The sequence below is a fragment of the Natator depressus genome, chromosome 9, assembly GCF_965152275.1.
Source record: "Natator depressus isolate rNatDep1 chromosome 9, rNatDep2.hap1, whole genome shotgun sequence".
In the NCBI taxonomy this organism is placed as follows: domain Eukaryota; kingdom Metazoa; phylum Chordata; order Testudines; family Cheloniidae; genus Natator; species Natator depressus.
The window spans coordinates 35781475-35807318 of NC_134242.1; the positions used below are offsets into that span (position 1 = coordinate 35781475).

Sequence of the window (25844 nt, forward strand, 5' to 3'; positions counted from 1 at the left end):
TTTTAACCTACAGAACCAGTATAATTACAATGTAATAGCTAATGAAATCCATACTAAAAAATTATATAGAAATGTTTAAAAGGTCAACAAAGGATCTCATTATTTATTAAATTGGTTTTCAGAGTATTTTTATAGAACAATATTAAAGTTTAATTCCTTTTTAGTTATCTAGGACTTTTCCAAAAAGGAGGCTTGTAGTACACAAGGAACGATCAGTAGATAGTCAATAAATTATTACTCAAATGCTAAATTCCTGGATTTTATGAGCATTTTATGATCCATCCCTTTCTTTGAATTAACTCAAGTTTTGTTCAATGTCAGCTGTCATTATCAAATAACTGTAGATTACTTTCTATGGTCAGGGACTCTCACTTGCAAGTGTGACTCATAATATAAATCTGTCTAGCAAAGTTTAAGGCTGAAGTTAGTTAACTAGAGCTGTAATACACATAGTGCTTGCTCCAAAAGCAATTCTTCAGCTTTTATCAAGCCCTAATAACTGAGGTACCAGTATGATCTGGCAAGCAAAAAGCCACATAATTCTCTTCTCAGTGTATATACATAAGCCCCATTATAACATGTGCCTAAAGGAGACCAGATTTTCTAACTGCATACACAAAATATGAATAGTAGCAAAATAGGCTGTAAAGATGGTTTATTTCAAGTGGGCAATTGCTGATGTAAGAATCTATTTGCATACACGGTTGCCTATTTCGTTCATTCACGTGCGTAGTTTTCATGCAGTTTTGGTGTTCAGTGATCACACAAGGCTTGCAAGAAATCTGCTTTGTTCCATGTTTGGTTACAACTGGCTGTGCATAACAACAAGAGCTTCTCAGTGCCCTGAAACTCTGTCTAGGAAGCTCAGCCCTTAAAGGTGCAGCACCTAATTCCACAGCAGTTACCTGTTTGTATTAATATATTTATATTTTGTGTGCACTACTTACATACCTTTTCTTTTTATCCTGCAGTGAAAGTCCATCAGTATTTTTGGACTGACATCTCCCCACCTTACTCTTTTAGCCTGGATGCTGTGTTTTAAGGCCTCAGTTGCTAGAGCAGTGGCTCTCAACATTTTCAGACAACTGCACCCCTTTCAGGAGTCTGATGTGTCTTATGTACCCCCAGGTTTCACCTCACTTAAACTACTTGCTTACAAAATCAGACCTAAAAATACAAAGGTGTCACAGCACACTATTACTGAAAAAATGCTGACTTTCTCATTTTTACCATATAATTATAAAATAAATCAATTGGAACATAAATATTGTATTTACATTTCAGTGTATAGTATATAGAACAGTATAAACAAGTCATTGTCTTTTAGTTTGTACTGACTTCGCTCGTGCTTTTTATGTAGCCTGTTATAAAACTAGGCAAATAGCTAGATGAGTTGATGTACCCCCTGGAAGACTTCTTTGTGCCCCCAGGGGTACGTGTACCCCTGGTTGAGAACCACTGTGCTAGAGTAACTGAATGCATGGGGAACAGAGAGAAAGAAATCTTCCCCATCCCACGGTGACTCTGCAGTCACTCGACAAATTCTAGTGGCACAACGGAGGCTACTTATTGGTTATTTCATACATCTCTCCTGATAATCTGGAGACCTAAGGCTTTGGAGAATAGAAACAATGCTAAAAGCATTTGATAAAACAGAGTTAGGTTACTTCCCTGTAGTTATGGAGAAATTTAATGTTGGTCCCTCCACCTCAGCTAACTGAGTTAAGACATTGTACATTTGTCCTTATCAGTAGAATCTTTTTCTCGGGGTTTACTCCGTTATTTAGTATCTGGCAATATTTCCTGCTGACATCAATTATTTTTTCACTGGCAGTATAACAGAGAGGTAAATTAGGGAAGAAAGACTGGCTACTTGCTTTGTGGAGTAGCCCTTTGTGTCAAAAGCATTTTACTTTTCTTAAGCAATCTTTTTTCGTGATGCAGTTGAATCCAATGTTGTTTGATTGCACAGCTCTTATAGTATCCAATCCAGCCAGAGTGTTTGAACCCTTGGGCAATTCAAAGGGCACTGGAATGTCTAAATTAAATCCTGAAAGTGGCAGTGAGCAGAAGTGCAAATATCTGAGAATGATTTCCTGTGCAACCAAAAGCTGATATGTATTTTTCTTAATTATAATATGATATTTCTTTTTTCTACAATTAGTTGTTTATATTATCAAAAGTGTAGTTAGAACTCTTCAAACATGTATTGAGACAAGTTACACCAGTGTAAATCTACCCTTGTGATTCTGGAGAGGTGCAAAGCAGATTTAATGGGCTGGAAAATCTGGCTCAAGGTCCCTGCCCCAAAGAAGTTACATTCTAAGTCCCCACACATTCTAAGTCCCCACTCCAGCAAAGACTTACAGATGTGCTTATTTTATCATAAGCAAAGCCAATGGCTGAGAGCTGAAGCTTTAAAAATTCAGAGGGGAAATAAGGTGCAGTGTGTCTTTGGGGTTTGGGTTGTTGTTTGTTTGCTTGTTTGTTTTTACAGTCAAGGCAATTAACCATTGGAACTGTTTACCTCAGGGTGTGATTAATTTTCCATCACTTAAAGTCTTTAAAATCAAGACTGGATGTCTTTCTAAAAGATATGCACTAGCTCAGCCAGAATTTATCAGCTTGATGTATGAATAACTTGGTGACATTTTGTGGTCTATCTTATGCATGTGGTCAAACCAAATGATCAGAATGGTCCCTGTGAATCTATGAACTTTGTGCATTGTGAGTAATCTTATTGAAGTCAGTAGAACGATTCACATTGCATAAAATTAAATGTATACCTAAATCTTTGCAGGACTTGCGCCTACATACACACATAAATTGTGTCCCTTTGGAACACCCAAGTATGATTCAGCTACATCCCCTAACAGGAACTAAGAATAGCACGTTTGCTTTAAAGTATATGTCATGGAGAGCAATTTTAACTATCTGTTCCCTTTGACTTTTGCACAGGAGTTCATACTGTGTCATCAGTGATGAACAATTATGTGTGAATTGAAAATTCTCAAGTAATATGACTAAGCATGCCTGGCTGTCATCAAATATATGTTGTTTTCTCTCTTTGTAGACCAGTGTTTAAGGATAATCAGGGAAATGTTGACAGAGACTCCCGATTTTCACCTTTGTTCAGGCAAGAAAGTAGCAAGATTTCAACTGAAGATTTGATTAAATTAATAGCAGAATACAGAAGGTAAGGAATGGGTTTTAGGTCAGCTTGGGAGAGGCCTAAGGTTATAATGCTATTTTCATTAGTGTCCTTGTTCGCGTTGGCGAGTGTGTCAAAATAGCCATATTAAATGCATGTTTTTCACGTTAGTCCATTATCTGCCAAAGAGTGTTTTTTGACTGAGCTTTCCAGGATAATTGGAAAGGCATTTGACATTAATACACGTTATTACAATTAAAAGATAGTGATTCATGGAATTAGTGTCAATTAGGGAAGGTGCAGGTGGAAGAACAAGCAAGAACACACTGTGAGAAAAAGAGAAATATACATGAAAATGAAAAGAATCCTTTAATGGCTCTCCCATCCCTCCCTATTTTTTATAATTGGGAACTCCACGGCAACCTGTATAGTGGACCTTGGAATCATCTACTTTTCTCAAATGTTTGCCATTACGTGAATTCTGAAATTCTGATTTGGCTGGTTCTCCTCTCACAGAAGTGTAAATAAGGAGTAATTCCATTGAAGTCGATATAGTTGCACCAGTGTGACAAGAGAATCAGGCCCAGAATATCTTCCTGTCTCCTCATATCCCAAAAACAACCCTCAAAAAACACATTAATTTGACAAAACATCACAATTCCATTTGTAGGAAATTCTTTATGATTTGATCCAATTCTGAAGTCAATGGAAGGACTCACATGGGCTTTGGATCAGGCCCTTAATCCTCATAGTTACGAGTATACAGCAATACGTTCACTGACATCCCCAGTTAGCTAAGGGGTTGGCCACAGATGCATTAGTCAGCTTGTCTGAAGCATCTCCTTTTTTAGAGAAGAACAAGATCACTTTGGCATCCTCAGGGCATCCATGCAGGCACAATGCCTGTGCCTTTGTCCCCTCTCAATATAGCTGCTGCAGGAGCCATGATGCCCTAAGTTCCCCACAAGTGAGTGTTCTCAGAATTCCCATTAAAGGGGGGCATGTTTCAAATTGTAGAGCAGTAAGCAAATTGAAAAGCAGTAAGTTAATGCTGATGAGGTCTTCACTAATTCACATGCAAAAGTCCATGGGTCCTTCATGACTCTCTTCCATATGACTCCTTCCTTTCCCATGAATCCCTCTCCCCACAAAATCCCCAAGGAAGTACTTCCACAGAGAAGGCAGGAATGAAGCAACACTTCTCACTTCTGCACCCCTGGGTTTGGATCTGCTGGAGTCCAGTCACCCTTTGCTGAGGAGACGGTAGGGAGAATATGGGCCGAGGGTTTTGTGGGAGCATATGAAACTATTTTGCGAGTAGAAATAGTTGGAAGTAAGATTTTTCTATTAATCAAAGTGTTATTTTGATTTCATATCTATTAACCCATTTTAATTTTATTAGGAAAGTAATGCACTTGTTTTTCTTACGCAGTTTGGTAGCTCTGTTAAATACGGTTTACCTTTCACTATTTCATGATTTAAATAACTGGTGATATTTCATTTTGCTCTCTTAAGTCAGAAATTACATCCCCTCTTGCATTCTCTACACCAACTTCCTAAAATGTTTTCATTTCTGTCATTCCAGAGCAGAGAAGATTAGCAAAATACAGACCATACCTGGCAACCTAGACATTGCAGTAAATTGTTTCCCTTTGGAACACCCAAGTATGATTCCATTTTATAATTATTCTGGGTTTATAAAATTTAATGTGAGCCTTTAAAATTAATTATTGCTTTGATACAGTTCTGGAAGACGGGAAAGAAGGAACTGTAATTTGGGGGTTTGTTTTGATTCTTTTTTAACCAGTGCATATTCAACTGTTTTTTATCTTTTTCTGTGCCTTGAAGTAACCTATTTTGTATTGTAGGAAGAGCATGTCCTGTGTTCATTTGATGAGTCACAGTCTGTGCATGTAAAGGGGCCTGATTCAAAGTGCACTGAAATCAATTGAAAGACTAATTGACTTTTGTGGATTTTGGATCAGCCCCTGTAGGAAGTGTTGTTATTGTAGCTATGCCGAGTCTCCGAACCCAAATTTATTTCATTTGTTCTCTTTCTACTTCAAGGGCCACTCCTCTCTGTGGCCCAGTCTTGCAAAAAGCTCAGTACATACCAACTCCCCTCGCCATTGGGAGTTGAGTGCCCTCAGCATCTCACAAAACTGACCCCCTGTAAGTATACAGGGAAATGTCAATGAATCAATAAGTTAACACTGAGTCTTATAAAGGAGTTGAAGTCTTAGCTGTAGTGGCAACATTTCTACAAAAGTGAGGAATACAGCTGAGGAAATAATATTTTTTCCATTTTGGAGGGCTGAACCAAAAAATCTGGAAAAATAATCCCACTTGATTGGAACCAAAAATTTTTTTTTGTCAAATCAAAATTAAAAAAATCATAAAACTGAATAAATCCAAACACTGTAAGTTGACCCAAAACAATTTTTAATTTTTTTATTAGTTTCAAAATGATTTGGCTGACTTGATTTTCTTTTTCTGAGTTTTTTGTTTCAGTTGGGGCATTTTGGATGCTTTTTACCTTTTTTCCTTGCTTTTTAAGGCCAAATTAAAAATCAAAACACTATTTTGAATAAAAAGTTGAAACGAAAGGTTCAACTCTTTTGATTTTGTTTTCCCAACCAAAACTATTAATCAAATTCGACATGAATTTAGCTAATAATTTCAGACCCTGAAAAATGCAATTCATTGAAAAAACAATTTGTTAAAAATATTTGCCAAGTTTTAGTGAGGAATGAAATTAACAGCCGCTCATTCTCTTATGGTACAATCACTAGAACACCAGATTAACTGAGGCATAATCAGGGCAACCAAGTAGGGAGCTAAGATTCTTAAAGGATATAAAACACTTCTCTCTAATGATATATGTTTTATTTATACTTAGCATTTAAATTTGCATCAATTTTGAGAAATTTTCACTTAAACTTTAACTATAAAATAACTTCACAAAAATGTCAAAGGTATTTTTTTTAATATAAAATTAAGGGAAAGTTCCCCATTTTGTTGCAAATATCACTGTAGGCAAAACACCCTTTTTCACACAGATTTTTGTGCTATGTTGTTGCCTAACTCGATATTCACTTTTGATATAAGGCTTTTCAAAGGGCATGTGGAAGTTATTATTTCCCCAGGGGTGCTGTACCCCTGCTCTGCCCCAAGGCCCTGCCCCCAACTCCGCCCCTTCCCTCGAGGCCCCGCCCTGGCTCTGGGTCTTCCCGCCCACCACTCCAACTCCTCCCCTGAGGTTCCCGCTCACTGCTCTCAGCCCTCCCCTGATCTCCTCCCCCAGCTACCAAACAATTGATCATTGTTTAACAGCTGTGACTGCTGTGTGCTGAGCATCCACTATTTTTTTTCCGTGGCTTGCTTCAGCTCCAGAACACGACCAGGGTCAGTGCCTATGAAAGTTATCAAAAGTCAGTGGGATCTAGCCACCCAGATCCCATTGGCTCCATTGAAAATCCCACTGTGAACTATTAATAACAGTTTGAAAAGTCCTTTGGCATCAGAAAATTTGCCTTCCTCTAAGGGCCTGATCAAAAGCTCATTGCAGTGAATTTAAAGACACCTCTTTACTTTAGTGGACTTTGGACGAGGCCCTAGAGCAGCAGGCTGTGTTTAACACCTCCTTTTCCATGAAAATTTTAATTATTCTTAGCCAATGCTAAGGAAAGTTAATGAAAAGAGAGTTGGCCAGCAATCCCAGCAAGACTGTCTCTCTAAGAACTGACATTACACTGCTGAGGATTAGCATCAATTTGCATTAGACATCAGAAGGAGAATCTCTATTTTAATAATGCTTGATTTACAATATGTCCAGCAAGTGCCTGAAGTACTGAAAATTAGAAGAAGTTGTCAGTGTTTAACCTGATATAAAACCCCTGGCCCCTCTGCTGACTGATGAAAGGGAGCCAAACATATATACATCCTGCAAGGGGAGTGTTGGCAGCTACGTGAGATGTCCCTCCTATGCTATATAACCAAAAGTCTCCCTTCTGCAAAATATCCATGCATCTACCAGACAATTCACAGGAAGGGAGCAGGGCCAGAGGGTAGGGTAGGAAGGTAAGCAATAAGTGCTGTAGTTGGGGTGTTCCCCCTTTATCTCAGACTAAATCCACATTTAAAAAAACAGGGCTCTGAGGCTCCACTCAGTGGAGTCACAGAGAATAGCTAGTGGCCTGGTAGTCAATAGCAACATGACCAGATGTGTGTGTTTGCACTGAAAACGACTTCATACACTGACTGGGATCCACAGTTCCTGGGTGGTGATGGTGTGGTACAATTTTCCTGTCATGGACTCACAGGTCGTGCCCCCTCTTGGCCGTACGGTCCCTGGGGGGAACCCCCTTCAGTGTGACAGCCCTTCCTCGGGGGTCCACTCTCTCTCGGGGGTTAAGCCCCTCTGCCTCCTGGAACCGTACCTCTCTGAGCCTTAGCATGCCTGTCTCTCGCCATGGGCTCCCACTGGACCCCCGGGGCCTCCACTCCCAGAGTGAATAATGCAACCCTGTTCTCTAGAACAGAGTGACTCTCAGCCAGTGTAAAACAGGAGGGTTTATTTGAGTGTCTGAACACAGCATAGGAAACTCTCAGGGCCTTCAGGCCTGGCCTCCCTCAGCACAGCACATCTAAGTCTCTCCTGCATCCAGGTGGGCCCTGCCTGCTCTCTCTTTCCAGTCCCAAGCCCCCATGCTTTCTAGCTGGGTGTCTGATATCACCTCCCCCAAACCCCGCCTCTGTCCATTGTCTTCTATCCAGGTAAACCCTCCTCTCCTCTCAGCTGTCCTTTGCACCCTTCTGGCTGGAACCAGCTGGTCAGGTCACCAGGGTCCTCTCTTTGCAGCCCATTGTCCTCCCACTGGCCAGAACAGGCTGTGACTCCCAAGCTGGGCCTCCCGGTCACCAGTTGCTGGGGTATCCATTCTCCAGGCCATTGGCTGGGGTCCCAAGTTCCCTCGCTGGTCCTCTGTAACAACAAACTCCCTCTCCCATCACCTTGTTAGACCAGTAACACCCAGGGAAACTGAGTCCCACCCCCTCCGCATGAAAACCATTGAAAAAAACCAAGAGAACCCCCCACTTTGTCACAGTTCCTGTGCCATTGCTCTTTAAAAGCTGTAGTGTTTTTGCATTATTTTCTCCCCTTTATGGTTAATTTGACAAAGTAGGGAAATATATGAGTCTATATCACTATATTCTGTGAGCTGCTAGAAGTGCAATACATTTCAGGGAAGGGGCTGGAATAAAGAGTCCTCAGGATTCTGTGTTAGGTAATACTGGGTACCAACAAAATAGAAACTGTCTCTTTCTGAGAACCTAACAGAGACCATTGCTGGTACAACAGTGGTGCAGATATTCAAACATGGAGATGGTCTCATTCCAGAGATGGCAGAAAAAAATTGCCTTTTTTTTTTTTCTGAAAACTTTTACAAAACTTTTCCTTACTTTTTGTTGGAAAATTTTATTTTTTTTCAGCAGAGCTCTTCCTAGGTCATTTAAAATAAAAGGAATAGGTTGAAGGCAATATCCCATTATCCTCTTAAGGCCTTTCATTCCTATCTTATATATCGGTTGTTTCAATCAGAAATATATCTATCACTGCTGCTAGCCCAGTGGGGCTAATTATTTGGAGGCAGTAGAGCAATAATGTATCCCCTTCTCCAGAGCAGAGTGCCAGGACTCTATCCAGCCAAGTGCTCATGGAAAAATTACTGGACTCTACTATGCAGGCCAAGACATCCTAACCTGGGATCAGAATCTTCCAGGATGATGGAATGTTAGTAATTTGGGAAAGAACTCTCAAAAGCCTGAGTGTGACCATTGAATTTTTCATTGGCTGATGGATGGATTTTTGAGGTCAGCTAAAGTGACCAACTTCATGGAGCTAATGAGAATAAATCAGATAAAGAACCACTTACGGTAGCCATTGGCCCATATTGGCTGATCAGTACTAAAGGAATGTAATTCAGCTATTCACCTTTGACACTACTAGTATTCATTGGGAGGTAAAGGACAAAGGCTTCCATGAATGGCACTTTCTAGCTTATTTCAGGAATACACCTGACAGCTAGGGATGAAAATGACTGAGAGCAAGCATGAGAAATTGGCTGGAAGGAAGGCTGAACCCTTTAAGTTTGTTAAAAAGAAAACTTAGTAATTGATCAGAGAAACAGCCTCTACATCGGGGCAGGCAAACTTTTTGGCCTGAGGGCCACATCAGGTTTCCAAAATTGTACGGAGAGTCAGTTAGGGGAGGCTGTGTCTCCCCAAACAGCCAGGCATGGCCCAGCCCCTGCCCCCTACCGACCCCCCTACTTCTTACACCCTGATGGCTCCCCTGTGACTCCTGCCCCATCCAATCTCCCCTGTTCCCTGTATCCTGACAGCCCCCTCGGGACTCCTGCCCCATCCACCACACCCTGCTCCCTGTCCCCTGACTGCCCCCTGCCACCCCATCCAACCCCCCCCCTCATTCCTGACTGCCCCCCCGGGACCCCTGCCCCATCCAATCCCCCTGTTCCCGCCCTCTGACCACCCCAACCCCTATCCACACCTCTGCCCCATGACCATCCCCCCCAACTCCCCTGCCCCCTGTCCAACCCCCCCTGCTCCCTGCCCCCTTACCTCCCTGCCTGGAGCACAGGTGGCTGGTAGCCAGGTCAGGCCGCAGCTCTGCAACTGCACTGCCCAGCCGCCCAGAGCATTGCGCCGGCAGCACAACACACTGAGGCTGTGGGGGAGGGGCCAGGGACCAGCCTCCTGGGCCACGAGCTCAGGGGCCGGGCAGGAGGGTCCCACAGGCCGTAGTTTGTTCACCTTTGCTCTACATCTTGCTGTTACTCTGTAGTCCCATAGAAGATTTATTCCAGCCTGATAGTGGCATGACTTCTCATTGTGGAGGTTCTGAAGGGAGCAAGGGGGAAAGTTAGGATATAAAAGAGGCAGGGAGAGCTTGTTTGCATGATCTGACTACCTCTTGGTTGGCTCTAGAGTTTGCAGGGTTGAGCCTCAGGTTGCTTTTCATTTGAATAGGAATCAGTGTCTCTGTCCTCCTCGGACTTGTGTAGTGCAGACAGCCATGGATATTTTCCTACGGAGACCAAGCTTGTTGCTGATTTAGTAGCATACATTGGAATACCAATCTGTGCTTTTGTGACATCTGTGCTGAGTTACTCTGCTGTCTGGATGACAGGAGACTCCTTTCATCAGTTATCTCTTGAACTTAATTCAGATACTCTGATTCTCTAATGTATTAACTCTAGTTCTAAGTAACGTATCTCTTGATTTCATTGGCTGCCGGTTAGATAGCAGATGAACTTTGAAAAGTAAATGAAAAAATGGGCTAAATAGAGATGTTAACTTCAGTAGAAACAATCTATCTTTTAATGACACTTGAGTTGTATTTAGAGCTATAACTTTGCTGAAATTATAAGAGTTGGAATGATACTACTGTGCTTTGTCTTGGATACTGCATATTCAAAGGTTATTCGGTGCTATATTTAACTTAAATGTAAATCAGTGCAATTACTATAGATTTACACTGCTGTAAAAGGAGATAGAATTTGGCCCTGTGTGTCTTGATATTGGATATTACATCCTACATACTTATTATTAGTGTATTTATAAAATGACAACTTCATTTTCTGATTGTTTTTTTATTTTATTTTTTTGAAGATTGTGTAACATCATCTTTTATCCCAATCAAGCCATTTTATAATACAGAGGAGCATCAACCTACGGTGGAAGTGGAAGAATTTGTACAAGAATCAACAAAATATTCCCGGCCTTACAGAGTGTATAAGAACCAAGTATATATCTATCCAAAACATCTCAAGTACGATAGCCAAAAAAGCTTCAGCAAGGTACAGTAGAACTACTCATCATAGCTAAAGGTGGCAGAATAGGATCCTAAATTACTGAACTAACTTGCAGTCTATTTAATTCTTTATGGAACCTTTAAGCACAGTAAGAATTTCCTGAAAGTGATTTTACAGATTAAAGGAACCTTTTATGCTATGAAGGCATTTCAAAGAAGATGTAGTTCAGTAATTGCTTTTTGGGCAATATTCTAGGGAAATATATTTTAATATAAATATGTGTACAGATGATCCTCTCTTAAATGAACCTTGAGAGCTTATATGCATATTCATACTGATTGAATATGAATTAAACTCAAGACAGGGCTAAATACTGGTCCCTTTACGCTCTGCCTTTGCACAATGCATTTGAAGCCTAGTTTGGTGCCTGCAGGTCCTTCTCCTTTTTACACATTTATTTCCAGTGATTTTTGCGGGGAGCTGCAAGTATTTAGGATATGGCTCATCATTCATAGTGTTCTCCAGCTTTTAAGTAGAACCTGTTCTATTTCACACATCTTAGTTTGTATGTATTTTTATGGGCTAATGATTTCTAATTACCCTTTTAACGCATCACTATTGCAGGCGCGGAACATAACAGTATGTATTGAATTTAAAAGTTCAGATGAAGAAGGAGCCAAGCCAATGAAGGTGAGCAAAGACAAAGTACATTCACAGAATAATGTGTCAAAAGCGATTTCATATGAAACCCTGCAATTGAGAGTATTCTAATCAGCAACATTTAAAGTGTGAATATTGTAATATATTCTTTTAAGTTTCCATAACAATCCTGTTTAATGCCAGTTATTAACTATATCAGCTGGAAATGTCAACCCTGCAGTGCTAGTTCAATGATCAGGCAAAAAAAACTTGCAAAAGATGACTATTTTCCATATCTTCCCATTAATTTTAATGGAACACCTGTCTAAATCCCTCGATTGTCTTGGAAATCTCAGTACCTACAACCTTATTTAACACTTAGACATTTAAGTGCCTAAACTGATATTCAGGGTCCAAATTTTAAAGCAAGTGTACGCTTGACTTTGGCATACAAATCTCCACACAGTAAGGCTATGTGCGTGCACTTAGGTATAGCCGCATATAGTTCCACCTCACACGAGCACACTGGGGGAATTTGCATACCAAAGTTAGGCATGCTTACTTTTGCCTATGCCCGTTTGAAAATTAGGGCATAGACACTTAAATGTGCATTCAGGTGCCTAGGTCTAAATCTGAAAATCCAGGCCTTACTTATCATTATGATGAGCTACTTAAAATTAAAGGGTGGGATTTTCAAAAGCGCCTAAGTGACGAAGGAGCATAACTGCCACTGAAAATCCTCCCCTAGACATAGTAGATTAGATACAATAGAACTAGGGTGACCAGACAGTAACTGTGAAAAATCGGGATGGGGGTGGGGTAATAGGAGCCTATATAAGACATAGCCCCAAATATCGGGACTGTCTCTATAAAATCGGGACATCTGGTCACCCTAAATAGAACAGCCCAATTTGTTGTTTTACATATTTTTCACATGCTCTTCCTTTCATTTTAAGCAAAGTACTGGTAGATATGGTCTATTGAGCCTGAACCTGCAGTCCTGATGCAAGCAGAACTTCTGATTTATATGGTGGTTTTGCCTCTGTGAGGGCTGCAGGGCTAGTCCTACTATCCTTACATTTGTGTGTAACCCACTGGTAGGTGTGTGTTACAGGTCTCCATCTGTGATGTAAATGAGTTGGTTCAGCCCCCAGCTACGAAGCCTTGACTTTTTAGTTCAAGCTGTAGCAGCTCTGGCTTTTCACTCTGGAGGTCCCCCGTTCAGTCTTCAGCATATCAGCCAAGCTGGTGGTCGTCACATCTGCATGGCTCACTTAGTGAACAGCAAAATGTGTAGCTTGTGCATGTTGAGGTATGACGCATTAAAATGGCATTAGGGAACTAAGATTATCTGTGTTAGATTTCCAAACTAATTTTGTGGTATACGGAGTTGTTCAATGAGTATGGCACAAAAGTGGGAGAACCTGCACCTCAGTTTTCCCATACATAAAATAAGCTAATCAAGAATCATAGAAACTAGAAATAGAAAGGGCCTATTAAATACCCTGGTCCTGCCAATGCAGGGAGGAGTTGTTGAGCCTAGAGACCCCAGTAAAGCATTGGAGTTGAATTGTGTAGGATGAGTCCATATAAAGGAAAGACACTTTTGTAAACCCCCTTTGAGCTATGGCTATATTAGTATTATCAGCGTGCCTTGACAACTGAACTGAAGTATAATATTTTAACAGTGTATTTATGGGAAGCCTGGCGGACCATTATTTACAACAGCAGCCTACACAGCAGTGCTACATCATTCACAGAATCCTGATTTCTATGATGAGGTCAGTTCATTCTTCACTGATTAAACAATATGACAATATGCATTGAATTAAAGGCATAGAAATGGAAAAAAAAATATTACCTGCCTGCTATAAGTGTTCATGTATCCAGGTGAGTGTGAATTTCATTAGATACAGAGATTTTTACTTACTGAAATAAACATACAGTATGAAATAAAATCTCACCATTTCTCTGAACACATCATAATGGTCAGTTTTTCTACTTCACCAACATAAAGCCCGATTCCTCAGGCTTTATGCAGGTGAATTGAGTTTCACCCTAACCAATCCAGAGTGCTCCATAGCCTTGAGTTGTTAGTGTTTTTGACAGCACACTCACAAAGAATTGGAGTACTTGTGGCACCTTAGAGACTAACAAATTTATTAGAGCATAAACTTTCGTGGGCTACAGCTCACTTCATCGGATGCATAGAATGGAACATATAGTTAGATAGATAGATAGATATAGATATATACACATACAGATAAGTTGGAAGTTACCATACAAACTGTGAGAGGCTAATTAGTTAAGATGAGCTATTAACAGCAGGAGAAAAAAAAAAAACTTGTGTAGTGATAATCAAGATGGCCCATTTAGACAGTTGACAAGAAGGTGTGAGGATACTTAACTTAAGGAAATAGATTCAATATGTGTACTGACCCAGCCACTCCCAGTCTCTATTCAAACCCAGGTTAATGGTATTTAGTTTGCATATTAATTCAAGCTCAGCAGTTTCTCTTTGGAGTCTGTTTTTGAAGCTTTTCTGTTGCAAAATTGCCACCCTTAAATCTTTTACTGAGCGGCCAGAGAGGTTGAAGTGTTCTCCTACCGGTTTTTGAATGTTATGATTCCTGATGTCAGATTTGTGTCCATTTATTCTTTTGCATAGAGACTGTCCGGTTTGGCCAATGTACATGGCAGAGGGGCATTGCTGGCACATGATGGCATATATCACATTGGAAGATGTGCAGGTGAACGAGCCCCTGATAGCGTGGCTAATGTGATTAGGTCCTATGATGGTGTCACTTGAATAAATATATGGACAGAGTTGGAACCTATCCTTGCAACAAAGCCCGATGCCAATTCTGTCCACATATTTATTCAATTAACAACCTATGGGACGTATGACTCATCTGAGATCATAAATAAAAGTTTTTTATTTTCACGTCAATCCTTGTTCACCTTCAGTCTTTATAATAAAATCAGTTATGATGACATATCATTAGTATTTTTAATTTAAAGGGTATCCAGGCTGACTCTCTCTTCTGCTAAAGGAGAAGAGAAAGAAAGAATGGCGACTCTTGGGTAGGGTCAGTGTTGAGTCTGATTGTATGGAGATGATTGGTTCTAAGCAGCCTGTTTGAACAGGGTTCTTCAGTTTTCAGTTCTGTGCTGTTTCATTAGAAACACAAATATTCACTCAAAGGAAAGAGAAGAAAAACCAGTTTAAGTGAGAGTAATAAATGGTGCCTCTCAATGATTTCTTTAAAAGAACAGGATTCAGAGTAACAGCCGTGTTAGTCTGTATTCGCAAAAAGAAAAGGGGTACTTGTGGCACCTTAGAGACTAACCAATTTATTTGAGCATGAGCTTTCGTGAGCTACAGCTCACTTCATCGGATCCACAGTATGCATCCGATGAAGTGAGCTGTAGCTCACGAAAGCTCATGCTCAAATAAATTGGTTAGTCTCTAAGGTGCCACAAGTACTCCTTTTCTTTTTAAAAGAACAGTTGTCACATCATTAAAAAGAGCAACACACAAAGAAGCAGGTTTCAGAGTAACAGCCATGTGAAGTGAGCTGTAGCTCACGAAAGCTTATGCTCAAATAAATTGGTTAGTCTCTAAGGTGCCACAAGTACACAAAGAAGCAATTACCAGTCAAAAGGCCAGCTTTAATTAGAGATATATAGAAAGAGAGATTTCTCCTTTAGAGCCCATCTCTTACTCCTGGTTGATTCCCTTTAAACTAAAGAGAGGTGTAACCTTTTACATTTCAGGTGAAAATTGAGCTTCCCACTCAACTCCATAAGAAACACCACATTCTGTTTTCATTTTATCATGTCACCTGTGACATACATGCAAAAGCTAATGCCAAAAAGAAAGAGGCTCTGGAAACACCAGGTACCTGCAGTAGAATTACTTTCAAATAATTCCTTGCTAATGTTTGTCTGCATTATATTTATAGTGATATATGTTCATCTGAGGATTTCAGAATTTCTGTTTGTGGCTATTATTTACTATGATCCTATGATCCAAAGATCTTATACTCAAAAATGTCATATTGATTTGCCCTTGTGTGCAGTTGGATATGCTTGGCTTCCTTTATTGAAAGATGCCCAGTTAGCTTCTCAAGAACATAACATTCCAGTGACAACCAGTTTGCCGCCCAGTTACTTAAGCCTTCAAGATCCTGCAAGTGGAAAGGTATTAAGTAATATTTATATATTATTCAAAAGGAATAGAGAGATTGAAGTATGTGTGATTAAAATGATAGGGCCAGCTTCTCATTTACGCCTTGCTGGCAATGTAAAGGAGTCATTGTATGAATGATAAACTGGACCATACTGCTTAGCGTGTTCATATGTATAGCATTCAATTTTTAAGTTAATATGTGTACCAACAGATCGGGGGAAACTATGCCTCTTCCAGTGGTGTGCTGGAGATACCACACCTGACTGGCGGTGCATGGATAAACCATACATTCTTCCTAGCTGGAGGGAGCATGGTGAAGAGTGGTTTTTCATACAGTTTTAGCTGGGGTCCCTGAAAAGTCTGACTAGCACAAGTCCCATGATCCTTGCCATAGTGCCCAGGATTGCCCACTGTTCCTTGAGCTGTGCCTGGTTAAGAATCCTCAGCAGGAAAGTTATGGGCAGCTTCCTCTCCCTTTGTACTAACTGAGCAATGCAGAGAGAGCTGAGTAGGCCTGTGGATCTAGTCTATTGCTTTGTGGCATTGACAGGATAGTGGGGGAACTCCCATTGTGACTGCTTCTACAGTAACTGAGAGCTGAATATTTAAAATAGTGCAATATCCAGGCCCAAGTGAACTTGCACAATCACAGAGCTGTGCAGCAAAAAGTGATGCAGAACTGAACAGTGTTGACATGTTTACACTTTTATGGTGTTTGCAAGTGTGGAAATAAGAAAATATTTTTTACAGCAGAGTGGAAGTGACATTAAGTGGGTAGACAATGGGAAGCTGCTTTTCAAGGTGTCTTCATTTGTTGTATCGACTGTAAATACTCAGGTGAGTTTGCATTTTCTCTCAGATATCCTTACCTGATAATCAGAAATGCATGCTAGAAAAAACCTGACAAATGATCATAGAATCATAGAATATCTGGGTTGGAAGGGACCTCAGGAGGTCATCTAGTCCAACCCCCTGCTCATGATCTTAATATATCTTAAATCTTGTATGAATCTGTTCGTCTGACATTAAAGATAATCTGAATGTAGGAGTGCTAACGAGAGAGGAGTGATAAACTAAGGGAGTAAATACCCCTTTTAAGGAAAAAGGAGGCGTTATTTTGGATGATACAGGAGGTTGTAACTAGACATTTTAAAACATCCTGATGTTGAGATCTGTTAGATCGTGGGAAAACCCCATTGCTCAGGACACTTAAAACAAGGCTGGACAAAGCACTAGGAAATGCACTCTCTGATGGTAAGCTGATGGACTACATGGTCTAATCCTTGTTGGGCTTTTCCATACCTATTATTCTGTGATCCTTTGTGCTGTATGGTGTAAAGTGTAAAGTTCCTGGATTCGACCCACCATGACCAATTCATCGAGATGGTTAGCAAATATTTGAATTGCAGTCCATGATAAAATAGGCATTAACTTTAGCATATGTTTACCATTTTAGGATCCATATCTGAATAACTTTTTCCAGCAGTGCAAAAAAGGAGAAATGGATCTCTCCCACCTTCTTACCTCAAGCTTTATCACGTCCTGTAAGGTAAAATAATTTAGAAGTGTTACAAGTTGATGTAGGTAAATAAATGTAAAGGGCCAAATTCTAGTTCTCTTTGAATTTGCCTCCCAAGCAAGCCCATGGCCTGCTTATGGTTCTAAATTGCCATGGGCTGGATTGTGTCCCAAGGACACAGATCATCATAAGGGAGGGCATGTTGCTGTGCTGCTCCAGGAGCATTGCAGAGAAGGAATTGGGGCTTGGGAGGCCACCGTTATCTTGCTGCTCCCCTCTTGCTCCAGAGAGTAATAATTTTTTCCATGCCCACTTCTTCCCCTTCCCTTCCTGCATGAGAGATGCAGTAAGAAATGGGGGTAAGAAATTGGCATGTAGTGCTACATACCCCTGCATGCCTGGACCAAAGATACAGGTAACCCTGATTTGCATTCTTGTATGGATGCTCAGTCCTACAATGGATTCTTAATCCATTTGGCAGTGGGCAGATCACATGGGCTCACCCTAAAATATGTAGTTTGGAGCGGAGCAGGAAGGAGCTAGAATACTGAAGGGCAAGTTACGAAACATATTAACTTCTTTGGTGATCATCTGAATCTAATAGCAGTTTCTAGGTTTAGAGATTAAAGTGAAGGATATTTTTCCCCCATTGCTCCATTTTCCCAATTAAGCTGATTTTATTAAGCTGCTTAGTAAAAGATAATTTTGCTGTAACTTTCCAATAGTCGTAACATTTCTCTGGGCAACTATTTAAAGATGTCTTCTTTTTTTTTTAATATGTGTGGATGTACCTGAAATCAGGTACATCCATACATATTAAAAAGTGAGATTTTTGCTGCTGCTGTTTTTGTTGTTGTTTTTTATATGTAGTAGCAATTAGTCCTGGTTGAATTTAAAAATTGTGACTATTTTCATAAATAAAAGCATTAGGTTAAGTTTTCTCTATTATATAAATTATTTGTATATATTCAGATAGTTACTAGGTATTGGGGAAAATGTTTGTGAATACCCAAAAGGTGCACAAATTTTAGCATGAGTGATTACACATCCAGAAAAGCATGCTAGAAGTGCACTGTTCATTGTTTGCTGCTTTTTGTCTGCCTCTGTATTATATTTCAATCATCCAATCAGGAAACAGAAATAAAATCACCATTCGCACAACATAAATAGATAACAAATATTCAAAGTGAACAGTTCATGAACAAACAATAGGCAGAAAATATTTGCCCAAACTTTCGGCTTTTATTTACAAATCACAAATGCATTTGCAGAAAATCAGAGAGCTAAATCCATAACAATATTATTTTAATGAATAACTCAATTAGCTCTATCAGTTAAGGTAATGGAGTATCATTGTCCAGTCAGTCTAGAGTGTAACGCTGTTTTTAATAAGTGTGATTTTGACTTGGTCATAAATATTTTATCCAAAATGAAACACAGCATATGAGGTCTCAGCCCAGGTAAAAAATTTTCTCAAAATTTTAGGGGAAAAAATCTTTAAAAGTAAGAACTTCAGTCCTTCACAACTGGTACATATTTTCTACTTTTTCACTGAAAAAAAAAAAAGGGGCAGGTAATAGTTTCTGCTTTATAATCACAAAATAAACAGAAACTATAAAATCTCAGGAATAAAAATTCCAGGTACAAAGTCATACTTTAAAAAATATCTTGACATGGAGCATGATTCTCCACTGTCTTACACTGGTTTAATTCCACTTACTTCTCTGCAATTACCAGATGGTGAAACCAGTGTAAAGGAGTGGAAATTCAGGCCCTGGTGGATTGTGGTTTATGTCCGTAATCTATCGTTATTCTGCCTTGTATTTGATACAGAATTTACTGAAAATTGAGAAGATCCATGTAATTATGAATTTTCTTCCTGTGATCCTGAATCAACTCTTTTGGGTTCTGGTACAAAACGACGTGGATGAGGTTACCACTGCTGTGACAAGGTATCCAAAAATTTGTTATATATAATAGAATTAGGGCCAAATTCAATCCAGTGTGTGACTGTTGACAAGAGTCTAGTTATGAACCAGGGCTGAACTTGGTGTTTAGATTTTAATAGAAGATGAGCTCATTATCCTAAAATGTCTGACTCCTAGATCTAACACAGAGCTTGGCAAGTAAGTCAGGTAACTAAGTATAGGATATGACATCACATAATTGACTTCATCCACAAAATTATTGTTCCTATGCAGACATTGCTTTCGCTACTGTTTCAAATCAGTTGGCACCAACAGGTAAAGAGGAGGGTTTGCTTTAAAATGTATAATTCTCTGAGGTGCTGAGCACTTCCTGAATGGTCTTAGTGTCCTCAATTCCCTCTGACTTCCTTGTGGGTTGCGGCTGCTGAGCACCTCAAAGAAAGAGGTCAGTGTCTTCTATGATTAAATTTATAACTAGGTGAGTCAGGTCACCCCCTTTTGGACAGTTTGCAATGAAATGTTTAAGCCGTAACAGTGAACAACAGGGAAGGCATTATCCAAGTAATTAACAGTCAGCGGGAGAGACGCACCAAGGGTCTGTGACCTCCAGGAATGTCCAACTAAAATATTTGTTTAAAATAAAATATTTATTGCTATTATTAGCCGTGAAATCAGAAAATAAAATAAAAAGAATAAAGTAATTTCCAATGGATGGGCTGAAAAAGAAAAGTTGTACTGCATAGAGATTTCTTTGTTGGCTTTTCCCCAGCCATTAAAGGCCTGGGTAGTAACCAGAAGACAAACACAACTTAATCCTCAGCATCCCGTTGGGTTTACAAGTGTTGTTAATGTATTTTATATGTTTACTGAAGCTGGTTTGCAGTATTTAACTGTTGAAGGGAGATTCATTGTAAGACTTCAGACTCCTGATGCTTGATTCCTCAAGTTGACTTTAATGGCAGCTTAGGGGGCTCAAAACTTCAAAGGTTTTCAGGCCGAGTACTTTCATGAATAGGAAATTATGTCTGGAATGAATTTAGCAGTGTCATTCCCTTGGCTGGCAGAGACTGAGCTCATCCCAGTGGTGATGTACTCAGTCTCCAAGAGAAGAATGGCAAACCTTTTCCTATGACCCACTGCCCAATTAATTAACACTAATGCCAATTGGGGAATAAATGGTTTTGTCCCAAGCCAGAGTTAGTGTTAGTTGGGGTGGCTGGAAAACACAGTAGTGAAACAGTTGGGTTAGAAACTGGAAGGGCAGCCTTTTTTTATGCTCAAATACTTGGCTATCCACCCACCTGGTAGAAAATGGCTTCTCAGTGTTTACCTTCTCTGTGTACAGACTTTGTGACAACATTGCTGATGTCAACAGCAACATGCACAGCTGTGCACTGACAAAACGCTGTGCATGCCTTTCATTGTTTTGCCACTATACATGTGTGCACTTTGTATTTTGTTTTGAATAGCTTGAAGTAGCTGGCGTTGAACAAGTTAAAAGCTACAGAACAAGAACTCAAAATTGTTCATGGTTGTGAAAAAACACTTTCTTTATGCTTTGTCTTGATTACTGACTTGCTTTGGGCCACAGTCATGCAGTCATGACTCTGTCTTTACTCTGCCAAAATTCCCATTGATATCTGAATAGTAGAGGAGTAAGGACAGAATGACTGGAACCTTGGTGAATAATTTCGGTTATTTATTTATTTTTCAAAAGGCCCGAATCACATTAATAATAATAAATGAGAAATGGTTTGCAAAACAAATTTAATAAAATAGAAGCTTTTTTGGATTATATATCAGGAGTGCACAGAAAGCATCTTAAAAAAACTAACTCGGCAGTTATTAAACTGTGGTACATGGGTTGGTTTATCAGAATAAGAATCCATTATTGTGATACTGATTAACAGATATACCAAGAACTTTTGAGTTTGGAATGTGGTCCACTAGGTCTTTGCTAGAGTTCTAACCCCTGAAAGGTTAGAATAGAAATTCTGACACAACAGCCTTACATAGGCTTTGATTCTCAACTTCATTAACACTCTCTCTAATTGTCTTCATTGTAACTTCTTCATAATATTCCCAGATCCATATAAGTGTTGAAATGTTCTCCAGTAACGTGTAGTTTCATCTCCCAATAATGTAATAAGATCAACATCACAACTGTTAAAATTGTTATAACTGGGTGTATTTCATTGAATAATAGTAACTTTTTAGAGTAAGGCCCTGATCCACCATTGTGACCCATACAAGCAGGCTGCTGTGCCCACATGTCGTGCTCATGAAGTCAATGAGTTCCACATGGGCACAGCAGATTGTCCACATGGATTTTGCCTGGATCAGACACATAACGGGTAATTTTGAATCTGATGTATAACAGTGTGATACAATGTAATGCATGTAAGGATATTTTTCTGCCTCATGTTGTAAGATAGCTCAATATCTTTCTTTTCTAGGGTTCTTACTGACATTGTTGCCAAGTGCCATGAAGAGCAACTAGAATACTGTGTCCATTCTTATGTAAAGGTATGAAATATCCAATTGACCTTTGATCATCTCCTGTGTGTTGCACATTATTTCCGTTTTCTCTTTGTGATACTTTCTTGTAGTTTTTCCAGCATTTGGATAGTTGCCTTCTGACCTTTTAGATGGTGCAGTGATTAGGGTGCTATCCTAGGCCTTGGGAGACCCAGATTTCATTCTCTGCTTTGCCACAGACTGTGTATTTAACCTTGGGCAAATCACTTAGCTTGTCTGAGCCTCAGTTTCCCATCTGCAAAAAATGGGGTTAATAGCACTGCCCTTCCTCACAGTGTTATTTGGAGGATGGATACATTAAAGACTGTGAGGTGCTCAGATACTATGGTAGGGGGCCATATAAGTACCTAAGTTTGATAGATTTATGTACAGTTCAAGGAGGTATTTTGCAGCATTCACGTTAAGTGGTTTTATTGCTTCATATTGACCTGCCATGTGTACTGTATGTGTAGAAGGTGTTTCTCCAATAGCATTTAACACGTTACAAATGGTCAAGTGAAGCTTAGTGATAATTTTTACTAAGGAGGTGTTCCTGAAAGCTTTTCTTTGTGCTTGTAGATTGCTGTATGTTTCTTCTATTATATATTCTTAGCCTTCTATTGTTTTCTCAGGATATCTTTTGTTCCTCCAAGTAACTTTATATTTGTACCTGGTTCTGGGATGTGAAATACTTTATTTTCTGGCATGGTTCCTTGCACATTTTTTGTAACTGGGGACTGCTTATTCAGTTTCTTCCATCCAATTCTCATTTGGGGGAAGGTGGCATATGTCTATACTCAGTTACACTAGTATTTTGATCTCAGTGAACTTGTGATGACATTGAGAAAGTCAAAACCCCAGTGTCTTTAAAAATGATATCTTTGTTCCCAATATCCATCGAGTACCCCTTGAGTTAGCACAAATAATGCTACAGACCAACAAACACCTAAGCAATAAATAGTTTATCTGAAGTAACAATCTAAGATGACAGGTTTCAGCCGTGTTAGTCTGTATTCGCAAAAAGAAAAGGAGGACTTGTGGCACCTCAGAGACTAACAAATTTATTTGAGCGTAAGCTTTTGTGAGCTACAGCTCACTTCATCGGATGAGGAGCTTAGTACAGAAATGTATGTTGTAAGTAGAAAGATAGGGGAACCATTCATATTGTTATTGACTAAGGAACAAGGAAAAGGCAAATGCTCTTCCTTGGATTTTGGAAAATTTGTACCCAGACATTACTAGATTAATCAAGGACTTGGCAGTGTAGTTGAATCTCCTGCAGAGATATCAATCACTCTGTAATGATTTAATACACCTTATTTTTGTACCTACTTCATTTAGTCATTCATCTCAGAATGAACAAAGGAGAATCTATAGTATTTAAACCCTGTCAGGAGAGAAAAATAAAAGTTATTGTTGCTTTGCCTGTACTCCTCTATGCGTAGAGGGTTTTCTTCTTGTCTACTCATGTTCAGTGGTGGTCGAACAGATACAGGAAATGTCAGATATAAAATAAGAGAAAGGCACACCATTCCAGTAGTTATGGAAATAAGTTTGAATGACATATATAGCGACTTATAAATTAGTGAATGACATTCTGATTTATCCTGAAACAAGGGAGGCTTTCACAAAGTCTAATAATAACTATAATCTACCGAACGAAATGTATGCAACATAGAAGATAAAAAACTGCCCTTCAGGGCCAGTGAAACCAAAATGAAAACACACACTATTAACTGAAACTCTCAGATCTTCATGATCAGAATAATGAAAATATGAGACAAGTTCTACTAGGAAAGAAACCAAAGACTCTTTCAAGTCCAGTGAAGCTAAATGCTGCTGAACTAACTTCCACAACATGCAAAATGCCTTCATACTTTGTCTTTATATACTTTATGTCCTTACAAGGGATATTTTTCAACATTCCTTGACCCACATTCTGATCTCAGTCACACTGGTATAAATCCAGTTTCTCTGAGTCTAATGGAAATATTTGGACTTGCAGTGGGATAAATGAGAGTAGAATATGGTCCTATGTAACTTTCAGTTTAGTGCATTTTAATTGTCTAAAAACACAGTGGACTGAAATATTGTATTGATCACAGTTCTGACCATGTGCTAGTGAAAAGCCAAAGAAGGGTGCGTCCGGTTTATATTTCAGCAGTGCTTAAAATGAGCTTGTGAGCCAGTGCAAATGTCTGCTGCTGTATTGCACACTGCCGTGAGCACAGCTGCAGTATGTAAATGATAACTCTTCACTTTTCATTGCATGCTTCAGCTCAGTGACTGAGTCATAAATATGTTGTGGTTCCTCATTATTCTAACCTTGGGAGAGAAGGTTAAAGTCCCTGCTCTGCCACAACCTTGCTGTATGACCCTGGGCTAGTCACGTAGGGCCAGGTTTTCAAAGGTATTTAGGAGCCTAAAGCTGCAGATCCCAGTGGGATTTTCAAAAGCATGTAATCATTGATTTCAACGGGTGTCAGGCATGTAATGTGCTTAGGCACTTTTGAAAATTCCATTAGGCACCTATATGAAACTTTAGGCACCTAAATATCTTTGAAAATCTGACCCTTAGCCCTTTCTTGCCTCAGTTTTGCATCTGTTTAAAAAATAAGAAGGGGGGAATAGTACTTCCCTACATCACAGAAGTGTTGTGAGGATAAATGCATTAAAGATTCTGAGGTGTTCTAATACCAGTTTCTAGATTGATCATTATGTAAGTAAACCAGGATGCATCAAGACCCATTGGGAACATTCACGCCACTTAAGTAGAGCAGGTCAGGAAATTTTCACCGAAATGGTTTTATGTTGAAACTGAAACTTTTTCTGGGAACATACCAGCTTCAATGACAGCTTCAGCAAGAAAGATTTCTCGGGTCCAGGATGGAATTTCTAGTCAGAGAGAGCCAAAATAGCCAATAGCCTGGTGGTTAGGGCACTCACCTAGGATGTGGAAGATGTAGGAACTGGAATCAGGATCTATGGGTATGTCTTCACTAGCAATGTTAAAGCACTGCCGTGGCAGCTCTTTAATGTGGCTGTGTACTTGCGGCACCAGCACTGGGAGAGAGCTCTCCCAGCGCTGTAAAAAAACCACCCCCCACGAGGGGAGTAGCTCTCAGCACTGGTGCACTGTCTACACTGGCACTTTACAGCTGAAACTTGCAGCGCTCAGGAGGGTGATTTTTCACATCCCTGAGCGAGAAAGTTGCCGTGCTGTAAAGTGGCAGTGTAGACAAGGCTCACACATGTTGGATGCGTGCCTTAACACTAGGCTACTGGCTGTTTTAGGGCAGAGTGTGCTCACTCTCTTTCTCGCAGAAAAAGTTCAAAATGTCTCAGTTTTATCCCGGTATAGAAAAGGAAATTTTTTTGAAATCTCAAAAGTTTTGCAGGATGGGAAAACCACTTCTCACCCAGCTCTATAATTAGGGGTTGAGCTGTCAGTTGTGGCAAGAAGACTTAATATTTAATAGTAGGGTGACCAGATAGCAGCTGTGAAAAAATGGGACAGGGGGTGGGGGGTAATAGGTGCCTATATAAGAAAAAATCCCCCAACACAGGACTGTCCCTTTAAAAACAGGACATCTGGTCACCCTAATTAATAGGAATGCTACTTAAAAGTATCATTTGTTTTAAGCTGCTGTTATTTCTGAGACTCCAGTGGATTCTTTCACTAAAGAAATAGTTAAAAAAATAGGTGAGGGAAACAAATTAGTAGCAAATATATGATTTATGTCAATGAGCAATCTAGTGGCAGAGGAATTCTTGGACTACAGCCTGGAAGGGGATGCTATTCCCCTTCTGTCCATTCTAGTGGGTGCTCTACCCCTTTCATGATGAAGAATTGCTACCAAGTAAGCTGTTGCCATTGGAAGATAGGACCAAGGGAAATGTGATCCTGATCGGGTGGGTGAAAACCCTCCTTTCTTCCCTTACAGGTTTATTGTTCTTCCTTTTCTGGTGAACTGGCTTGGAAGGGAGTTCAAAAGAATCAGATTCTGATGCCCTAATGAAAAAAATAATCTCTATCACGCCAGTGATTTTTAAGCAGAAATTC

At 39.7% G+C, this 25844-nt stretch overlaps 1 protein-coding gene across 11 annotated transcripts in view; it reads left to right on the forward strand.

Annotated features, from left to right (window-relative positions):
• Nucleotides 1-25844, forward strand: part of DOCK10 (dedicator of cytokinesis 10) — a 248355-nt gene that overhangs the window by 159843 nt on the left and 62668 nt on the right. For 7 of the 11 annotated variants that reach the window (XM_074963916.1, XM_074963908.1, XM_074963911.1 and 4 more), the window contains exons 15-26: nucleotides 3074-3196; nucleotides 4313-4414; nucleotides 4737-4816; nucleotides 10844-11031; nucleotides 11611-11676; nucleotides 13314-13406; nucleotides 15403-15526; nucleotides 15708-15829; nucleotides 16568-16654; nucleotides 17274-17366; nucleotides 19170-19288; nucleotides 21721-21790. In XM_074963916.1, the coding sequence (XP_074820017.1) occupies nucleotides 3074-3196; nucleotides 4313-4414; nucleotides 4737-4816; nucleotides 10844-11031; nucleotides 11611-11676; nucleotides 13314-13406; nucleotides 15403-15526; nucleotides 15708-15829; nucleotides 16568-16654; nucleotides 17274-17366; nucleotides 19170-19288; nucleotides 21721-21790 (1267 nt within the window). The remainder of the gene's footprint in view (nucleotides 1-3073; nucleotides 3197-4312; nucleotides 4415-4736; nucleotides 4817-10843; nucleotides 11032-11610; nucleotides 11677-13313; nucleotides 13407-15402; nucleotides 15527-15707; nucleotides 15830-16567; nucleotides 16655-17273; nucleotides 17367-19169; nucleotides 19289-21720; nucleotides 21791-25844) is intronic. The other 4 variants (XM_074963914.1, XM_074963917.1, XM_074963919.1 and 1 more) reach the window with 1 other exon arrangement.